Genomic DNA, 21,347 nt, shown 5'->3' with positions numbered 1-21,347 from the left:
TTGTGACAACATGATGTAAGGGTATCGCTTCCTATTACTCTTTCGGAACATGTAGTACGAATGTGTGAGTGTTAGGAGGGTAAACAACTCTGTGCACTTGCTTTGCACGTTTGGAATTAAGTTTCCGTTCTTTATTCAGGCATGAACTTTAAAACCGTTGAACTGTTAAAAAAAAGAAAAGAAAAGGGGAACAAAAGCATTTCCTCTTTGACACGTGAGTGTTCTTTAGGTTAGCCACAAGCGTCTGAAGTGACCCAATCCACAGAGAGCAGCGACCACACACACACCTTCAAGTTTCACTGATCACACAGAGGAGGGACAAAGTGAGACAAACATCCTAACCAGCCACATGCAACCCACATGTAGAGGTTATCATCTGTAACACTCAATGTTTGAGAACTAATAATATCCTTACATGTAAGTACTTATCATGAGGGATTGGGTATCATTGACAAGCGAAAATATCTGCAATAGCTGATTTTTTTAGGGCGACTTGGGGAGAAAGCAAGACGTTACACACAACATCGATATGTTGTCAATTTTATTCAGCTCGTATTGTGAACCTTTTAGCAAACAGCTGCCTTTTTACTCATCCAAAAATTACAGAGCAACACTGTCATTCATTTGGAATCATGCTTTCTGGACCATTGGTGAATGCAAGTCCATTATTCACACTTCTTTTAGCTCTGTTTTTGGTCTCTACAAACTCCTGAGGGAAATATCTGACACTTTAGCTGCCCTATGTTTACAAGCTAGTCGCTTGGTCTGCTGTTTGCCACTGAGCAGGTAGAGTACGTTGGGTGGTCAATGAAAACAGTAAAGTTGTGTGGTGGCGGGCAGCATAACAAATACTTTATAAATGCATCACTATAAAAGCATAAAGCAGAGACGCTGCAGATTCAGGTTAAAACTCTGTAGGGTCATCAATCAAAACAAAAATATTGATTATAGTTATTTTAGCGTGACCTTCTTTGCTTATTGACTTTTGAATACAAATGAGCAATGCTTTTTTCTTGTTGGCCAACAAGTCCACACCAGTAAAACAGTTCTTAAAATGTTATTTAGCGTTAATATTTTCACACAGCAGAACTATTCTTCCCCTAAAAAATCCCCACATTATACCCATATGTATTTGGTCAAAAATGTTTTGTCGATATTAGCCAGGCTTTCTCTTCTGTCAGTCGACGGCAGGATGAAAATGCATCTCGAGCGATTAATCTTGATCTTCAAAGTGTCTGTGTGGCTGCCAGTGTGGTGAATCAATATCATCAGAAGTATTTTGGCACAGTATCTGGTTACACTTACAAAACTAGAGGCTCAGTGACAGCTGGCTGCAACCTACAAACATAAATACCATTTAACTGAATGTGTCAAATATAGTTTACAGGGAGTATTGTATAGTGTGTTATAATAGCATTTGTCCTTTTAATCTGTGATATTAAATACATTTGTACTGATATCCAAATGTATGTTAGTACATTTAGTTTCTGTTTCAGCCAGATTTAAGGACAGTGCAGCAGGACAAACATTCAAGACATCATTTGACATTGACTTTGGAAGGGGGGACTAATAAAAGTAGAATTTTTTTTGAAAAACCTATATTCTCTTTGTGGTGAAATGGTAGATTATTCTTGACAGGCAAAGTCAGTCATCTGACCTCAATCCAAATTTGATTAACTTTCTAAAGACCTTGACTTCATTTGAGTGCATAAAATGGTAGACTGTGTATTGAAAAGGCTATGCATCTTACATTGCTCACTCGATTAAGATATAAATAAATAAAACATGTAATTCTGTAAATATTTATGTGTTTGACACCACATACATTAAGGTGCATGTATGTGCAGATTCATGGCAGACACATTTCTCAAAGAGGGAGTGTGTTTTCCTACCCTAAGTAACCACTTTTTATAAACACTGCATGTCTGTCACACACACTGACACACATTCTCTCTCCCCGTCTAACCTAAACACACACACTTTTTATTTCTAGCTAAAGTGCAGAGGTCAGAGGTGAGCGACTGTGGGAATGCGGAGGTCCCATAGCGTGAAACTGTCGCCGTCCTGACAAACTGGCCTGTAACATAAACATGCACACATACATCAGCTCGGGACAATACCCATGAGAAGAGAGCACAATACCATTGCACACTGTGCCTGAAACAATACAGCACACACTGAAACAACACCATAGCCAGGCCTAAGCCAACATGGCAACCCCGTTTGGTGAGCCGCACCACACAATGCCTGTACGGGGAAACGATCCATCGGGTGCTGCTGACCACAGCGAAGTTCATGTCTCAAAGTGTGGGGTCCTGTCAGGACTGAATGAATTGAGCACTATGTGTGTACTTATGCATGTTTAATGTTTTCCTTCCAGACTTGAGGCAGTTAATCTCACAGAGAAGTCTAAACAATCATATATTTGATATGACACTGAAAAAGAGCAATGTTAGTGAAAGTAAATAAATCAAGATTTCTAATATTGACTCATTAATTCAGATGTACACACCCATTATGGAAGTCTAACACCCAAAACCAATAAACCTTTGTTGGCTAGAGGTGCACCAATTGGATCTGTTAACAATTATTTGGATAAATCCAGTCATCTTTGGTGTCAAAACAATGAAAAATGTCCCTCACATGTTCCCTGACCTCAAATTGAGGGTTTAATATTGCTTAATCTTTCCAATCAGTGGTCCAAATTAAAGGAAATTAATTTGACAATGATATAAAGCAGAAAAAGAGCAGCAAAACCTGGATATATGTGTGCATGTTTGCACAATACTTGACATAAAGAACTATTACCTCATCAAAATTGTTGATTTTCTTGACTAACTACTGTTATTCAGTACCATCTTCTACCCAGGTCAAAAGCAGACAGTGGGTAAAGCGATAAAGAAGCTTTTCACCTGGATTTGGATTGGTGTGAATCACTGATTACACAATATCTCCCAAAGGAAACAGGAGCGAGTGTCTCTTTTTTGTTTGTGTATTCTAACTGGTTAAGCCTGGTGTTGAGCCTGTGTGGTTGGGATCCTAATAGGGGCCGCCTCAGACTGTGGCCTGGACCGCAGCCACTGAGCTATTCATGCTTTGTGACCTGACCCACAGATGCCTTTAAATCCTGCATGCTCACTGCAATACCTACCACACACACACACACCTGGAGACTTATCCTAACCTTAACCATAACCAACACATGCCTAATCCTAACCAAGTCTTCACCCTAAAATTAATGATTCCCTCATGGGGACCTCCAATTTGTCCCCATAAGGGAGGTGAGTCCCCACACGTGACTGTGTAAACAGATTTAGGCCCCCACAAGTATAGTACCGCTAGGCCACACACACGATGAACGCCCAGTGAACACGGCAAAAGGAAAAAATTAAAATCATGCAGAACATTTCATGCATTTAGCCCAGTGCATGGAAAATTCCCTTCCAGCAACTTGAGAGGAGAGCAGAAGCTACAGACAGGTGCAGAGTGCCCTCTTGTGTCCACACAGATGAACTGCAGCTGCTTTAAGGGCCTCGATACACTGTGGGGATGATGAAAACACTCAACGGGCGAATCTTTTTCATCAAGTAAAAGGCCAAGCATTAAGAGGCTGCAGGATAAAAGGCATGTATTGATTTTGTTTCAAATACTGCCTCCACTGGACAATAACCTTCATCATTCATTTATGAATTTGATCAAATTAATCCTGGACAGATGGCATGCAAGTTGATAGATGAAAGTGTCCGAGACCAGGGGCCGAGTTTATGAGGCAAGTGGGATGATATGCAGCCACTTCAATATCGGCGAGATGTATTTTGTTCGATGGAAATTGACGAGTTTTTTCCTCTCAGGCTGCATACAGGCCTAAAGCATCCATCAATAAAGTAGTACTATACGTAGAGCTGTACATTTTAGTCGACCAAGCAATTAGTTAGTTGACTAAAAGAAAACTGCCAACTGTTTTGAGAAAAAAGTACTTATCTGCATTCTATTTCTTAATAGCTATATATCTTTTGGGTTTTTAAAAACATCATCTTGTCCTCTGAGGAACTGGGATGGCCAATTTTTACGATGTTGTGACATTTTATTTGACCAAACGATTGATTGATAAATCTAGAAAGTAACTGGCGGATTAAAAGCCTGATTTCATAGAGAGCAGCAAGACCTGTTAAAGAGCTTCCCTCATGTGTTAACACACAAAGTGACAGAAACAGTTGTGCTAAGTGAGAAAGAAAATAGCTTTCGAGAGAGAAGTTCAAAAGGTTTTGTTAAAAAAAAAAAAGATGTAGCATTTGGATATCAGGTTTGGACTTGACCTGATAGGTAAGGTACGGGCGTTTCTAATATCATTAACGATGGCTCTGTTCTATTCATATCCCAATAAAACAGTAAACTGAAGCTGCTAAATGGAATTCAGCAATCCTTCTTGTAATTAGTTGCACTTGTGTATTTACTGAGTCATGTCAAAATGGTCTATTGCTGCCAAAAGAAAACAGGGTCAGTATACTGTACCTTTTCCCACAGCAGGCACTTTGACTAGTCACAGCAGGAAAAGCACAGGTGTAATTTATAACAAATGGCTCCATTTCATTAGTGTCAAAGTAAATCATGTCAGCTAGCCAACGTAAACAATACCAGGAGATACTCGCTTGTTATCATTACTCATGTGGCGTTAGGAAATGTGTTAAATCAGTTTCTTTGACATGTTGCCACCAGAATGACTTGTATGCATTCTACAGTCAAATAAAGCTTCAGTTTCTACTGTCAACAATAAGCCAACTGAAAAGAGAGAGTTGTGTGAGATGAGCGGGGAACTAAATAAGCGGCGGAAAGCTTTCCCTTATAAATAATTTGTGAACTTTAATTCGCTATGCACGTTATAAATATCACATTATGGCAATAAGTGGAAGAGAGCGTGCCTTGTTTATTCAACAGCACCATGTGATCACCCTATCTCTCTGTTCTAATAGGAGCAACACAGTAAATCCTGCTCTACCTGCAGCAAAAACATTGCTTCTTTCTTCTTTTTTTTTTCACGCTCTGTCCTGATAGGCTGGATCTATATCTCTTTTATTTAGGTGCCTTTTCTGTGTGTGTTTCTCTCCTTCAGAGAATGTGTTATTCCTTTCCCACCTCCTCCTGCAGCTATTTGTTACTGTTGTCCACTGCCTCCTCCCTCCCCCCTCTCACCCTCCTCCTTCTTCCACAGTCTCGGGGTGTGTGGGTAAGACAAGCTGAGCCTTGCAATGTACGCTGGATCAGACGGAAAACAACTGCAAGGCAGGGAGAATTGCAAGAACATGGGCTTGAGTGACAAAGTGACCTGATTATTAACATATCATGGAGGATTTCTCTCATTTAGGGGCTCGTAGACTTGGGGTTCAAGTCGTTTTCCACAGTGTTTGTTCCATCTTCCCCGTCGTTTCTCCTCACCTCGCTTACGACTACATTTGTTTTATTCAATCCATTGTCCCTTTCCCCCCCCCCCCCCCCCCGACTCTTGTTCGACCTCCAGTGTGTAGACATCATGTTTTGCAACGTTCCCCTTTTCTTTCTCTCCCACTCTCTTCCATCTCCCTCCCTCTCTTAATTCCTGAATAGCATTGCCAGAAATAATTGCAGACAAGCCAGCACCCCGGCCCCGAAGTAACGGTGTCAACCAACCCACCCCATCATTGCACCTCATGCCATTGGTACCATGACGACTGCTTGGGCTCTGCAAAAGCTCATACCCAGTGCTCAGTGCCAGGATAACAGCCTTAACATGTTTTATAGGAACAGCTGTTACAACAACTTAAATATTCCTTGTTTTCTTCCTACAGGAAAGTGTTGAATGCATTTAATTAACTTGTATTAATGATAAACATGGAGGATGGGGCTTTTTAAAAATCATTTATTCAGGCTTACCACAGGATTGACAGTGACCTAGTTGCACACTTCCCACATGCCCCCTCCTCACCAGTCTTCCTGAGTCTACAGCATGCTGCACTGGCTGGAAGGGGGGGGTCTGTCTGTGTTGTAGGATCAAAGTGGGGGCTTGTGTATTAGTATTCTTTCCTAGCATGTTAGAAAATGGTCTCTCTTATCCTGGAAAAACTGGATTTTGGTGCTGGAAAGTCAAGATGTTGTATTGTAACGTTTTTTTTTCTACGCAGTCAACTACACACCAACAAATTGAGACTTATGCATTATAGACTTATTCATTATTGGTTGTTTTAAACTCATATCTTAAATTGCAAAGCCAATCACTCTGTTTTCTTAACACTTTTGAGAGACTAAAGAATTACACTCTCTATGATGATAAAGTCAATTATACCAGGGGCTGAAACATATAACTGCTACTGCACTAGAACAATCCAATAACTAATTGTTTGGTCTATAAAATGTCCACAACAGTTTCCAAAAATCTATTGTCTAACTGTCATAAACCCAAAAGGTATTCAGTTAAGTGATATAAAGCAAACAAAAGCAGCAAATCCTGGCGAGAAGCTAAAGAAATATGTGAAATACTTTATAAAACATTCTAATGGCTCAAAATTGAACAATAACTTAACAAAAGCATCAGAAAAGAAGATAAAATGCATCAAAGAAGAGCAGCTATGATCACCAGTTTCAGCATCAGCAGGGCCGAAAACATTCATATTAAGAGAGGCTAGAATTAGTAGGCTATAGAAAAACCTTAAGTGGCTACAATATGACAGCCACATAAAGCTTCATGCAGCTTAGTGAGATTGAACATCCCACACTCTGTACACAGTCCAACCCGTCTCATATCCACCCATCACTCTGCCCAGCTGCTGGCAGCTGTAAATCCACAGATTTATTTCCCTATCACGTCCTCCATATCCACGGAGCACTGTACACTTACTGTGCTAAAGGTCACTGCCTGCTGCTGTGCTGCTGCTGCTTTCTCTCCCCCCTCGACATGCAGTTTGTCTGACCTGGTTCGAGCTGAGATCGCCCATAATCCAGCCGACCTGTCGAGACCACAAGACTCTCTCTCCATGGGTCCTCCTCACTTTATTTACAGAGTAAGCAGAGGTAGCCCGGAGAGGACTGGAGGCATGCACACAAACCCCCTGACACATACAGTATACATAAACACATTCATGCACAAAAACATGAAAGGAGAGAAGTTGTCATTGGGACAGTAAGAGTGGACTTTAACACTCTACGATCCTTTTTAGTCAAGTTTGTCCATACAGCCTCACCATAAGCATGCCACCTATGGAAAGGCTTTGCAACAGAAATCCACCGTGACACCAACCAATCAATCAGAAAGAAGGGATGAAAACAACATCAAATAGTAGAAACATTTAAAAGTCCAATTCAAATGAGGATTGTATTACAGTGATTATCCAGCAACACATATTTCAGGCTTGATCTGGACCTTGATACACAGATTGAAGGCAGTGCACACCCTTACAATCTGTATGAGTGACATCATGCTCCTGATATTAATTAATCAATCATAAAAAAGTAATGTGATCAATATCAGAGGTCATATCTGGGGCGCTGGAGACCCTCCCAAATGTTCATGTGGAGACAGAAATGTGTTCTGGGTTATTCTGGGAGGAGGCCAGATCCAGGAATTCGTTTCACTTAATTAATCACACATATGTGTTTATTACTATGGGCTGCTCAGTCCTCCTGAATGTCCCAAATAAGCTAAATAAGTATGTGTAAAAAGAATAAGGAGCAACGTAAACATCGAAAACCTTTGCCTGCATCGAAGAAAAACAATAGTGATGTGGAAGCTCACTTTGTAGAATATAAAAGAAAATATAAATGTGTTTCACATCACTTATAATAACGTTACCATCTTTTTTACGTAGAAGAAACATATAAATAGGAGTCCAAATTTGAGAAATGGGATTAAAATCATCTTTACTGCACAGCATACAGAATATTTGTAATCCCTATGGACAAAGGAGTCTTTGAGGATTCTGTAAATACGTTTTAAAATGCATTTAATGTTGTCAAACACCCACTGGTTTTTTGAAAGATTGCCAAGAAAACCGATGCTTAGCTCTGTGGCTTAGTTTGTTATGATAATACTTGAGAGGCACAAACTGGGGCTATGCACTTCTGTACAATGCTGAATTGTGTATTGGGACATTAGGATAAGTAACACTTGGCTGTAGAACAAGCCTCAAATCTTGGGGGTTTTCTGCAGTAATGTAAGGAAATACCTAGAAATGACTCAGAAGTGGACTGAATCAAATTCAAAGAGACACTAAGTCCAGTTGGTCTTTACTGTGCCTTCTCTACAGGTACATAATATCATCCCTGTAGGGTGCAGATATGGGAAAAATCCTCAAAATATAGGAAGCACCGGCTGAATCACAAAAACAGGTTGATCTTTGAGAGTGGCTCCAAATTCAAGTTAGGGTGGAGGGCTCAATGGAGTAATTACATAACACAAAGAAACCCCTCTCTGTCTCTGTCAAGTTACCCAAGACTAGGCTCCTTTCATGCAGCAAGGGAACATGGTGACCGGAGAGAGAGGGACGATGGAGTCTGCCCACCCCTTTCATAGACTCAGAACAAACACTCACTATTGTCTCTTTCGTGGTTTGTATGCATTTGTCTTCACCCATGGTTATGAATTCCTAAAGTTCAATGAAGCTCAGCGAGGTCAACCGCCTTCACAAGTCCCAGGATGACCCTCTGTCTCGGCATGCTGACCGTACATGCAGGATTGCACAGGTAAGTGATTTTGACCCTCGTATGTTCACCCCAATAGATCCCTACACAAAGACACCATGTGGGAACCAGACCTTTGCCCGCACATAGAACCCTATTTTCAGCCGTGACCCTGTGACCTTTAGGACTCCGAAATATTGGGGCAACATAGCAAGGCAAACATTCAAACCCACAAGCCTATTCTTATAACTGTGAACACAGCTTGACCTGCATATTCACAGTGTGCCTTGAAAAACAAGCAACGACTCAGATTGCAAAAAAGGCAAATGAGGTAACAGCCAGGAGCGGAGGACGGCCTGTGGCCTCAGATGACGTTTCTGAACTCTATTTTACCATGTGCAACTATTATTGCAACAAAGAAAAAGAAATAATCGACATTTTTGGAAAACCACTTCTATGACAAGATAAAATATACTTTATTAATCCTAAATTGGCAAATGTTTTCATTGCAGCAGCATGTAAAACAAACATTGCATATTATATAAAATAAACAGTTGTACAATATAATGTGCTTTCTTGCCAAGAGTAAGACGGGGGAAAACTGTCCAAACCACTCTTCTATTTGAACATTAATGATAAGGAAACAACCATTATCATGTAACCCTAGATTAGCATAACAAATGGAAACTCGGAGAAAGAACTAGCCTAGCTCTGTCCTATAAAAAAAGATGTATTTTGGGGTACTGATGCCTTGTCGTAAAAACAAAATGTGTTTTTTTTAATGGATTCATCAATGTTAATTAAGAGACATGTTTATTTTTTGGGCAGTTCCAATATAAAGGAAAAGTGTTTTTCTCCCAAGTTTGTGTAAGCATGTCATACGCATTAGCCCTATTTTTGTACTAGGACATATTAATAAAGGCTTTTTTTAACCAGTGTGCCTGAAATGTATTTGTTTGAATTAAGCACTCTACCCACGGACATTCCCCTTTTATACAAAAATAAATATTGGATTTACTTTCCAAGAAGAAATGTGCAGAATATTATACACATTGGGCAAAAACATGGTTCCAGGCCATCTCAAAGCCGAGAGTATTAAGAGACGTTATTCTCACTAGTCAGGGGGGCTTCCTCTTCGAGAGGAGGGGGTCACTATGAGGAAAGCACTGTCTGTGCTTTCAAAGATTTTGTCTTTAATCAGCGGATCTGCCGGAATTAGAGGTCTGTCTGAGCCCAAGCCCCCTCCTTACCCCCTTCCATCCCTGACAACATGAGAAAGGTATGTGTGTGTTTGTGGGTGAACTGGTCAGGGGGGTGTTCAACTGTGGGACCAGAACAACATGAGCTGCCCCATTGGGCTCATAAATGCACCCTTTGGCAAGTCCATAGCAAATGCAGCTTAGCATAACTCAAAAATACCAGACGGTGTGTACTGCGGAGCACTGTTAAACCTGCAAAGCAGCTTTCTCCCTCTCATCTCTCCCTGCCCCTCTACGGCATCTTCCAAAAACACTTCCGCACAAACAGGAATTAATGGCGCTGCCAAACAGTCCATTTCCTCAGAATAACACCATTGCAGGCCATCAAAAATAGTCAGGCTTAATTTTGTTGATTATAAGAGGACTCATTAAGGACAACAGGCCACAGCTTAAACCACGCTGCAGGCTGGACTAATATTTGTTTTTGTTCTCTGCAAGGGGTAATTTTGACTGACAAAATCTATTAAATGAAAACTGTTTACACAATTGTTAATCATAAAAATATTCATCATGAATAAGAATGTATTTAAAGGCTGGTCTACTTCTTTCGGGGTTTATCAGTGTTAGCACAGATCAGACAATAAGGCTGGTTCAGAAAGAATTAAAACCAGCATGCATACAAAATCAAATGCAGCTACATGCCGTGACCTGAATCCAAATTGCACCCTACCAACACATCTGCAATACACCCTAAAAAACTGCGTGGCATACAGATATTGCTGACACTGATGTTAGAAGGCTGTACATATTCCATGTAATGTTACACCCATCTTATACCTGTGTACATATATTCTCTGTGCATGTATGCATGTAGTGGAGGGCTGGATTGGCAAATGCTTGGCTCTTCTAGTGTTCGAGTGTTAATGAGTTCATGGTCTCTCATCATGCCATTGAATGTAACCCACTTGACTAAACATGCATTGGATTTCCTCTACGCCGTGACTCAGCCACAATGTTTGCAATGCTTATGAAGAGGTGAGGAGAGGACTAGATGGCAGCCAAACAATACCTTTGGCACTAGTATCAAAGGACATATGACAGCCTGGTGCAGCTTAAAGCAACATAGAACAGGAAGCTGACCGTGTCATTGTTTTCTGTATGAATCTCCTACCTGGACGCCCTGTAGAATCCGGACGCATTGCTCCTTGACGTCATCGAAGGGACAGCGCTTGGTCAGCATGAGAAGGTGAGCCAGGATGTCATTCAGGTCACTTTTAAGAGGGCTTTTCGATGCTGGAGCCAATGTTGTAATGGGTCTGATGGTCTCCACTCTCCTCATGACGTCCTGGCGGATGTTCTCCATGGCTTCAGTTCTGGAGATGGCATCCCGGCTGCCGAGCTCTTCCCATCGCCCCAGAGACTCCTGATCCTGCACTTCCATCTTTTGATGTAGGGCTAACGTTTGTGCTGTCTTACAAAAGGCTGTGCAAAAAAATAAGACATTAAATTGTTTACATCACAGGATGAACTAAACTATCTTTATAAAAGGCATGCACATGTAATGTCATTCAGTGTCAAACATCAACACACTGACATCACACTAAATCCAAATGTATAGATACCACCAGGGTATAAATATTTATTTTCAAAGGGAATATTTAATTTAAAAACCTGGCCATTCATACCATGTTTTGTTATCGGATTTGTTGACTGTCAATCATGGGTATTTACCACAAAAAGACAGGCTCTGGCATAAATACAGCATGTTGAAAATACAAATGTTTGGTCGGATACCAAATTCCAAAAAAACAAGCCAGGTTAACATACGCTATATTGATGTTACAAGCCACCATTATTATGAATTAAAGAATGATTGCACATACTTTTTTAAAACAACAATGAATTGAGGTTGTTTTAACTTGTCAGTGAGTCCATTCAATCTGCTATTTTCTTCCTTTCGTGTCAAGGTTTTCAAGCAGCCAGTTAACAAAGACAGCAGTAAAAGTACACAAGAACCACGGTCAAAACAACATTCCTACACATCAACCTTTCACTGTGAGTCAAAAACAAAAAGTGTCATTCTCAAATACTCACTTTATCCGGAGCAGGTCTTCTGTTACGGGGCGCCTTGCAGCCACAGCACTGACCAGTAACGTTAGTCCCAGGCATAGGTCCCAGGGTAGAAACGACAGGAGGCAACAACTTTATGGTAAACATTTGATTGGCAGAACAGGATGTTCAATGAGAGGAGACCCTTGGAATTATAGGGCGGCACCTTGTGACATTCTGACAAATGATTGGTTGAAGATTTATTTCCAGCTAGCGGGAGAAGGTTTTATGGGAGTTGAGTTCTCTTCGTTCGAGGTGTCTTGTGGATGGTGGCACTTAAGAACTACATCTCCCGTCATACATTTCGCGGGCAGCAGCCCCCCCCCCCCCCCCCCTTTCTTGTTTATCAGAACATACTGAGAGAGAGACTGATAGAGAGAGGGAGATATGTTGTTGTGGTACATTTCCATTCATATGAGATTTACCCTCATTTGTGTTGAACTAAACCAGAGTATCTTAAATGTGTTTTTCAGCAAACGATGTATACAAGACAGAGAATATACCATGGACCCCTTCATTGGGCCTATGTGTCCCTTGAATACATTTAAAACATATAGTCTCAGTACTGTGAAATATCAACAAAAAATAAATGATTAGAAAGATATAAGAAGTGTCTTGAAAAGATTTGCAACATCTAACAGAATACCCATAAAAATGCATTCACACAATTTAATTAGATGAAAGTAACCCCTGACCTAAACACAATATCAAAGGCAAATCAAGAAAAAATTGCTTATTTGAAATGCATTTCAGAACCCAGACACACACACACAGACACACACACAGACACACACACAGACACACACACAGACACACAGATATATACACACACACACACACACACACACACACACACACACACACACACATAAACACACAAACAAACTCACAAAGGAGAACATGTTTAACTCTTAGTGCATATATAGTCTTAAACACATGACTACATACAATGTGTGAGATTAGATGTGAACTATGAAGAAGTATTTTAGATTTAAAATGTATATATTTATCGTTGAACTATAATGCCTTTTAAAAAACATTCAACAAATATTTTTACTTCATCCAAATATAAAATAGTTAATCAAATGTATCACAGACAGGTAAAATGATCTGTAAGAAGTTAAAATTGGATACGGATGCCATGCAAGTTTTTGTTATCGACAAGGGTGATTTTCTGCAAGACGAGCAAACAGAAAACTTTGAAAAACATTGCTCAAACCTGCAGAGGAACGGAAATACAGAACCAGAGTTACAGAAAAATATGTATTTCTCCTGGTGCAGCATCTATGCCTTTAGCTGCAGCAGGCTATTTGCATAATTCTGTGCAAATGTTTACTGGATGACTAAATCATTTACTAGCCAAAGGCACTTTACTAACCAACAATCATAAATGATCAGAAGATTGCTTCAAGAACGCTCAACTATTATGTTGTTGTTGAGAATGATGACATCTCAGCATAACATTTGGATTTCAACTTCCTATTTTGCAGTCTATGAGGGGTTCTTTCTTAAACACTTATTTTAATCCAGGCAGTCACTGCAGACACTGAGGTAATGTCCTGAGATTTGTGTTTATGTGGTAGAGAACATGGTCACATTTGCCATGTTTTAGTTCAAATGAACACTGGATAATATAGGCCTACAATACTATGTCGACCTCAACTTTAGGGGGATTGCTTTCTCCATGTACACTTAACATTTGTAACACTTTCTCAAAAAATAAAGGCTTTTAGTTACTTTTTCTGCATTGTCTCTAGAAATTGTCTAAAAGACGTGTTCTTTTCAATAAATGCTGCATGCAATACTCTTTAAGATATATACAATCCTAGCTATCGCCATGTTTTACTTCTACCAAAGGTTTTCGCAAGGTTTTCGATTTAGGTTTGGGTAAGGGTATTATTATAAACACAATGGGCTTTCACGACATTTAATCTCAAACATGTATTTTCTGCAAGCATCCTTAGGAGAGTTGCCAGTTTGAATCAGTGCCAAATGCCTGAAGGCCTAGAATTGTTTGTTTATGGTGGAAGGTGACTACTTTCGGATGTATTATAATAACGTATCATGGCGTCTTTATCAGATATCTTTAAAATACAGTCTGTGGTAATCTTGTTTAAAAAGAATGAGACACAGGAACGGGACGTCGTTAAGGAAGCAAACAGGGAAGGCGGAACCAATGTGATGAAGGCGGCAAAGAGGAGGGAAATTTAAAAAGTGCGGACTGCATGTCGGTGACAGCAGCACAACTGAGTGGCTCGAAGAAATCAGTCAGCTTGTAACAGAAAAACCAAGCAGTCGAAGAATATTATTACTATATATAAACATATTATTATTGTGTAGGGACTAGACACCTCATGTCACCAAATGGAGACTTATCAGAACCAGGTAACGAATCATCCGTTAGCTGCGGTTGTTGCTAACAAATTAGCTCTAACATTGTTTACTTTCGCCAAACCGGCGTTGGCTGCTAATTTGAGGTTATCTGAAAGAGCTTTTCTACTGATTTTGTTGGGTATGTTTATCGAGCTTCGTTTACAAGAGGGTAGTTGCAAAGGGCTTTACTGATTTTTGATAAGATAACTTATTATCGAAGTGTTATTTGTAAACAGAACGGTTGGTTTTAGCTTCCGTAATGTTAACGTTTGCAGAAAGCTTGGATTACGTTAGTTATACATGTTCTTAGACCTCATCTTGGGCTGTGGGAACTTTTAATAGGCACTTATTAATAGCTTGTTTTGTATTGACCAAACAGTTATTCGTTGATTAACCTTCTCTACCCTTTTGTCTGTAGACATTGGACTCACCCTCCAAAAACAGTTACATTGGGAGCTATTACCAGCCTCCAGACCGGATGCGATCACTAGCAAGACAGCTGGAGTTTCAGGCTCACTCATCAATCTGCATGGAACCACAGATAACCAGCCCTCGAGGGTCTCAGACCAAAGCTAATATTGACAGCACAGGTATGGGAAATACTTTTGTCTGTAGCTACCTTGTACAATGAGTTATATTTATATCCACCTTCCACAATTTTAAGTCCACCTTTATTTATTTCAGCTGTTGTTGATGCACTGAAGACCCTCCAGGAGAAAATCAGGCGATTGGAGCTGGAGAGGAAGCAAGCCGAAAAGAGCTATAGTCAATATTCCCACGATGTTCAGAAGCATCAACAAGTCACGGCATCAGTACCCAGTCAAACAGCAGCAAGCGTGCCTGAGACAGAAAACTCTGGCAGGAAAGGTAAGTGATGAAGGCGTCAGAGGGAATGGCCACGGCAAATGCAACGTTTTTTTCTGTGTTTGTAATAGTTGTATCTGTTTTCATGATAACAGAGTTGGACTCAAAGCTGCAGTCTGCAGAGGCTCGGTGTAAGGTTCTTGAGAAGCAGCTGGACTACATGAGGAAGATGGTTGAAAACGCTAAGAAGGAGAGGTATGCCCTAAAGGAGAATCAGGTAATTAAAACATTCAACTAATACTTTTCTTTCAAAAATAGCTTTCATACAGGCATGAAGCGCGATTTGCAGAGCCAAGCTAAAACTGCACAGACCAAAATAACCACTAAGGCTCTTAAGTAAAAAAACAGACTTAACATTATATAGAGAAATATAGTGTGGAAAACAGGGTCAATATCTTTCAAACAAGATTTGAATAACTCTTTTAGGTGAGGTAGAGGTACCAAACATTTGTAAAATCATAATCTGTGTTTTATTAATTCCTATCATTTCTGGATGTATATTACTACGTCTATATAATCTCTGTTTACTCCCGCTCAAGGCTTCACTGCAGAAACAGCGGCCAAGCAGCTCAAACTCCCAATCTCAGCGTGAGAAGCTAGATAAACTAGAATCAGAGTGTATCAAATTGAGTCTGACCCAAACTCTGGCAGAGGTAATTCCCAGTTTTACCATTTTGTCTAAACACTGATCATTAGAAGCTGAGTGATAAGATTATTATTTGAATGCAATTTCTCTCTTTCAGGCAAAGCTTGCCATTCTGGAGCAAAAACTCCTGCATGAAGAGCATGAGCGTAAACTTGTGCAAGTGAAAGCAGACGAGGTTAGTCCACACACACTTCACTTTTTCAATCAGCTAAACAAATTTGCACATTTCTTTGCACAAAAGGCAGAACAAGTTAGCAATAGTTTAAAAAAAATGCAATCATAAAATACTGTATGTCTAGTAGCTTTTAAGTTACACTGTCTAATAATGGTTAAATGCCAACACAACCTTAAAAAGACTGACTTTAATGTGTTGCCACTATTGCCACCTCCTCAGCTGCAGAAGGAATTGAACACCAACTTGCGATTATCTCTGCCAACAACTGAAGAAATAAAGCCAAAGAAGAAAACAAAAAAGACCACCAAGGTAGCTTTTTTACAGATAAACTCAATAACTGCCTGTATTCATCTTATGAGAAAAAAAGTTGTTGTAATGATAACAGCTGTCTTATATCTCCAGAATATCTCCAGAGAGAAAGAGCTGGCATCACCAAGCGGCCCAAGGCACAAAATAATGCCCTTTGTTGCAGGAACGGTAAGTCAGTTCTGATGCTCTGCAATAACAAACCCCATATTATAATGTTCTTCCTTTTTTTGTATTGAATTTAATTTGATTTTCTATTCCTGTTGCAGTCGACCAGCCCGAGCCATTCAGTCCACGCCAACATACAGAGTATCCTTCACATGATGAAGCACCATCAGCCCCAGCTGTGTGAACGAGTGAGCGCTCTGCAAAGGTCTGGTTGTGCGGCCAAGAAAAGCCTCCAAAAGGACTTCTCTCCATCTTCCACCACCTGTGACAAGCCGGACAGGGACCCCCAACGAGCGCATGAGTCACTTGGCTCGCTGTCTGACCTGCTGCTCGCTCTGCAGGACGAGCTAGGACAAATGAGCTTGTAAGTAAGCTTTGTTATACTGTTTAACATTTTCTTTAACATTTGGTAATCTGTGTGTTTTTGTTGTCAGTGAGCATCAGGAGCTGGTGCATCAGATAGATGCAATGCAACATGGCGAGCAGATGCAGGATCTGCAGAGAGAACTGGAGAGGCTGGTCGCCAGGATGGAGGAGAAGGGAGCTCAGATCACTAAACTCCGCAAACACCAGCAGACGGTAAAGCATAACTCACCACAACACAGAGGCAGGCTTGGTAGATATGTGAAAGTCTTGTATGCCAACAGAAATGTAAATATGTCCAGTATTGGTTTTAATGCCAATTTCTTTTAAAAGTCTGATCTACCGATTCAGTCCATAAAATTCAATTTGTGTTAAAAAATAAAACCTTGACTAGAGACCATATCACTGTAAACATGAACAGTTTCGTAGTTTATTTCCTGTTGCCGTGTATGTGAATGATATCAGCATACAGTAAGTAGGAATAGACTCAAGCTGTTGCCAAGCACACAATTCCACTTTAACAGTCTATTAAATAACTTAACATGACATTTCTCCAAAACTGAACCCACAAAGAGGACATGATGTGTTTGTGGTTTTGACGTTACTCTCTGTGCGCAACATGAAACCATCTTGCGCCACAGGAGTGCAAATTCGCAAAAGAAAATGTCTTATTTCACGGACTGATTAGCTGTTCACCAAGATGACCAATTAGCTGTCAATCGACCTTGTAGTTCCAGTAATCCAAAATTCGATTCACAGGTAGCAAATAAGTTTGACTCGAACAAGATACGTCTCAGGATAGTTTGTTTGACTCTTTACTTAAACAAAAAGGTATCAAATACAAACACATATTTTCTCAGGTCAAAAAACGATGTTGCTCTGTGCTTCTTTCTCCTCCTCACATACGCCAATCACCAGCAGCTGCCGTCGGCTATAACGTCTCGTAATCACGAACAGCTGCGGTCGTCTATGCCGTCAATTTCACACGGCTGGTTCAAATAAATGATATAATAGCACTAACAACAATGGATTATAATATTCAAATATATCAAACTATACATTTTAACATATGGCTCCTACAGACCTGTTGGTGCATATGTATTGTAGTGTCAGCTGATCTCCATCCCTAACTCTGTAGGTATCTAATGTTTCCTGTCTTTGGCTCCTGCACAGGTCCACAAATTGACCCATCCTGGGTCTGAGGATCCTACAACCACTAAGCCAAGTAGCATCAGGCCTCCTGTTCCCTCTCCTGTGAAGGCTCCGAAGAAAGGAAAGAAAAGCAGGCCCACTAACAACAACCTGCAGCTTCTTAGAGAAACCCAGAAGTTCAGAAACAAACTAAAACAGGACGACCTCTGCTGGGAAACATGAGGCTCTCTGAGAGACCTTTCTGTGTGCAGGCTTTGATGCTACAGCTGGTTGGACCACAACACTCCCATGGTTCCTTGTGGTCTGTTTTCCCTTCTCTTCAAATGGCCTCTTGGATATTTTTAGTAACAACTGAAACGAGGGAATAAAGTGTTTTTGTGTTCCCCACAGGACTTGATAATGTGTTTCTCCTTAAACCTGTTAATCAATGGGTGATGGACTTAAATGAAGTAATGCACATACATGGGTACATAGTGTATAGTTTATAATTAATGACCATGATATCTCCAATGAAGCTGGAGTAATCTATTTTAATTTTAATAAAGCCTTTGCGCTCAATATTGTAAGTACATTTTTTTTCTCATGTTTCACACGTGTTTTTCTATAACCGCTTCATTGCTTTAACCTCACACTAGGGGGCAGTGCTCAGCCATATGTCAATGTTACAAATGTGAGGGATTACATCACACTACAGTTTCATGCATAATAAAATAACAATGTATGGATTTATGGGTGCAGCAGCAAGATCCTAGTGTCCTTAACAGTGTGTAATAGAGATGGATCAACTTTGTTTACTCTGTTATAGCAACTGGTTGGACAGCTGAGTAAATATAGCCCTGGCCACAGGACAAACGGATGTGGTTTCTGATCGAGGTGCACAAGTGGAAGGAACAGCTTCTTGCCACAGGATTGTGCAAAATCACACCGCCAGAACAGTCACATTTCTGTTTAAATTCAAATGATAGCTATTACACTTTTTCTTCAGATTGGTCACAAGTTCCTGGTTGGCCTTGCTATTTTGCTTTTTTGAGTCAGCCATCTTTTATGCAATGAATATGTGAAGCTGCATCATAACATTCTTGTATTATCTCCTTGTTATCAGGCCTGTCATCATTTGTATGAGGTCACAATTTTGAATTATCAACTTTAAAGCTTGTCTTAGTCACTCCTTATCCAAATCACAGATGCTAGTGTTTTTTTGGTGAGAAATTGTTGTGTCAAAAAAACTTTATTTAAAACAGTGCAACACCCATAACTTCCAAGGTTCTGGGTCATGGAAGTACAAAACAGCTGATTGTTATTTTTGCCCTCAGCATTTCAGTGCGTTATCTAGCTAAAATGGATTGGTCCTGGTATTCTTGGCATGCCTCTGAGTTCATGGCATGGCCTAATGGACTGAGCTGAGAGAGACTAAACCTATTGCATTGTTTTCCTGTGCTCCCATATTAGATTACAGAGCATGACTGGACACAGAAATCAGGTTAGCCGAGGCAAGTCCAGAGCCCTCATTGCCCACAAACAGCATTTCTCCTGACCCTGCAGCCATGATACCCGTGACTGGACGACCCTCTTTGTAATAGCAGTGTGTGTAGGAGGGCTGGGTAGAGTCTGTGTAAGGCATTTTGTGTGGGTATGTCAAAGAATTTCCTATAAATGACCAACATCTCATGAAGGTAAGTACATTGTACATTTTAATGCTGCAACTATTTGCTTTTATTATCAATAAACACTAATTACTTTCTTGAATAATCGTACATAAAAAATACAAATGTCTATAACAGTTTCTAGCACGATGTCTAAATGTCTTGTTTTGACAGTCCAAAATCCAGTGATAATCAGTTTAAGATGATTTAAAAGAGAAAAAGCAGGAGTTACCCATATTTGCTGCCTGAAAAAAGCATTTCCTGACATTTATGCATGAAAAATGTAACAATTAATCCATTGTGCACATAACATGGGATTACTTCTTATGCTGATCAACTCATTGCAAGATTAGATTGATCACAGTGTGTTTTAGTGTTACTAGTTTCCATGAAAAAAAGGTATCTTCAGTGTGCGAAAAGCTCATATAAGCAGTTCGTGATAGAGCTGCAGTAGTATTGCTGTCCATTACCAGCAGATACTGTGCAGGGTTGTTTTTTATGGACTCACGTCACGAGAGAGGAATTATGTGGTTGTCCGAAAAAAAATGGTTCCTGAAACGTTGGTTCTGGGAAACAGTGGTGACTCGGTGCCACACACACACACACACACACACACACACACACACACACACTTTTAAGAATGTATACAGACTGTGTATACAGACTGTGATTCTTGAGGGTGAACCTGGGGTGAACACAGACATTTCCTTTAAAGCCACAGTTTTTGCTACATAAGCAGAAACGTGCTGTGACCTGGGAAACGGCCTGTGTCCTGTCTCTGTTTTTCCAATCGTGTTGTTCTGAACAGATTGGTGGGTTCCTCTGGGTTTCAATTGCTACATGACAGCAAATAAAGTTATTTGGCTGAAACGAATTATGTTTCTGTTTCCTTTTAGAGTTTAATGATATACCATACCGTAGGCTACATTTAAAGCTAACACTGGCTAGCTTAGCAGAATGTCTGTAAACAACTACAGATCTTTTTCCCACATAAAGCTGCAGTGTGTGGTGACCACATAATACACTGGGACATAATTCATACATGGAACTACAGTTGGGGCTATTGTTCCCACACGGACATGTTATGTGTGTACTATATATGTTGTGTGCCCTCCTGACTTCACTCTCTTCTTCCCGGACTTCAACCGGATAACATTACCTTAATTACTCTCTAATAAAGTACCCTTTTGCACCTTCCTTGCACCGCCTCTGACTCCCTATCTCTCGGCACTACAAGTGACTATTTTGTTAATCTTTAATTATTTTCTATGCATATAGCATGCTGTTTTCAATTATTGATAATGTCCTGATTTTCTCTGTAGCCTATATCAAATCAATGCTTTACGTTTTTGGAAGACATTTAGATACTGCTATCATGGACATTCTATAGACCAGATATGAAATCATTGAATCTATAAAATATTAACCAGATGAATTGATACTGAAAACATTTATTATAGTTGCAGCCCTACACAAACATAGGCCTATCTATCTCCAAATACAGTTTTCAAAGGTAAACACTGCTGAATTTGTAATCGTTTAAAGACTGTAAATATTTGATGAGAGGGTTTGTTCAGCACTGCTTTGCTATTATTCACTCCTGTAAGACTAGAGCTTGTTGACCTAGCATTGCATATCACACACACACAAAGCAGACCCTGAACTCTAACTGATACTTGTTGTTGTCTGGGTAACCAGCGGCT

At 40.1% G+C, this 21,347-nt stretch overlaps 2 protein-coding genes across 2 annotated transcripts in view; one reads left to right on the top strand and one right to left on the bottom strand.

Moving 5' to 3' along the window:
* sesn1 (sestrin 1) overlaps positions 1-12,041 on the bottom strand; it is a 52,122-nt gene extending 40,081 nt beyond the window's left edge. The window contains 2 exon segments of the mRNA XM_034231046.1: positions 11,017-11,327; positions 11,940-12,041. Coding sequence (XP_034086937.1) covers positions 11,017-11,286 — 270 coding nt within the window. The 5' untranslated portion in view covers positions 11,287-11,327; positions 11,940-12,041.
* A 2,277-nt stretch (positions 12,042-14,318) lies between these two features.
* On the top strand, positions 14,319-18,572 carry cep57l1 (centrosomal protein 57, like 1). Its single transcript, XM_034230783.1, has 11 exons — positions 14,319-14,339; positions 14,746-14,917; positions 15,012-15,194; positions 15,287-15,408; positions 15,731-15,844; positions 15,935-16,012; positions 16,232-16,321; positions 16,415-16,489; positions 16,588-16,850; positions 16,921-17,065; positions 18,023-18,572. The coding sequence occupies exons 1-11, from the start codon at positions 14,319-14,321 to the stop codon at positions 18,221-18,223; spliced, it is 1,464 nt and encodes a 487-aa protein (XP_034086674.1). The 3' UTR covers positions 18,224-18,572.
* Positions 18,573-21,347: the final 2,775 nt, after the last annotated feature.

This window comes from Gymnodraco acuticeps, unplaced genomic scaffold (genome assembly GCF_902827175.1).
Source record: "Gymnodraco acuticeps unplaced genomic scaffold, fGymAcu1.1, whole genome shotgun sequence".
NCBI lineage: Eukaryota > Metazoa > Chordata > Actinopteri > Perciformes > Bathydraconidae > Gymnodraco > Gymnodraco acuticeps.
This window is presented reverse-complemented; position numbering and strand designations above follow the sequence as displayed.

Coding starts and splice junctions, on each gene's coding strand:
- cep57l1 (XM_034230783.1), top strand. CDS start 14,319: ATGGAGACTTATCAGAACCAG. Junction 15,845..15,934: donor TGACCCAAACTCTGGCAGAG/GTAATTCCCAGT, acceptor TCTCTCTTTCAG/GCAAAGCTTGCCATTCTGGA. Junction 16,490..16,587: donor TGCCCTTTGTTGCAGGAACG/GTAAGTCAGTTC, acceptor TTCCTGTTGCAG/TCGACCAGCCCGAGCCATTC.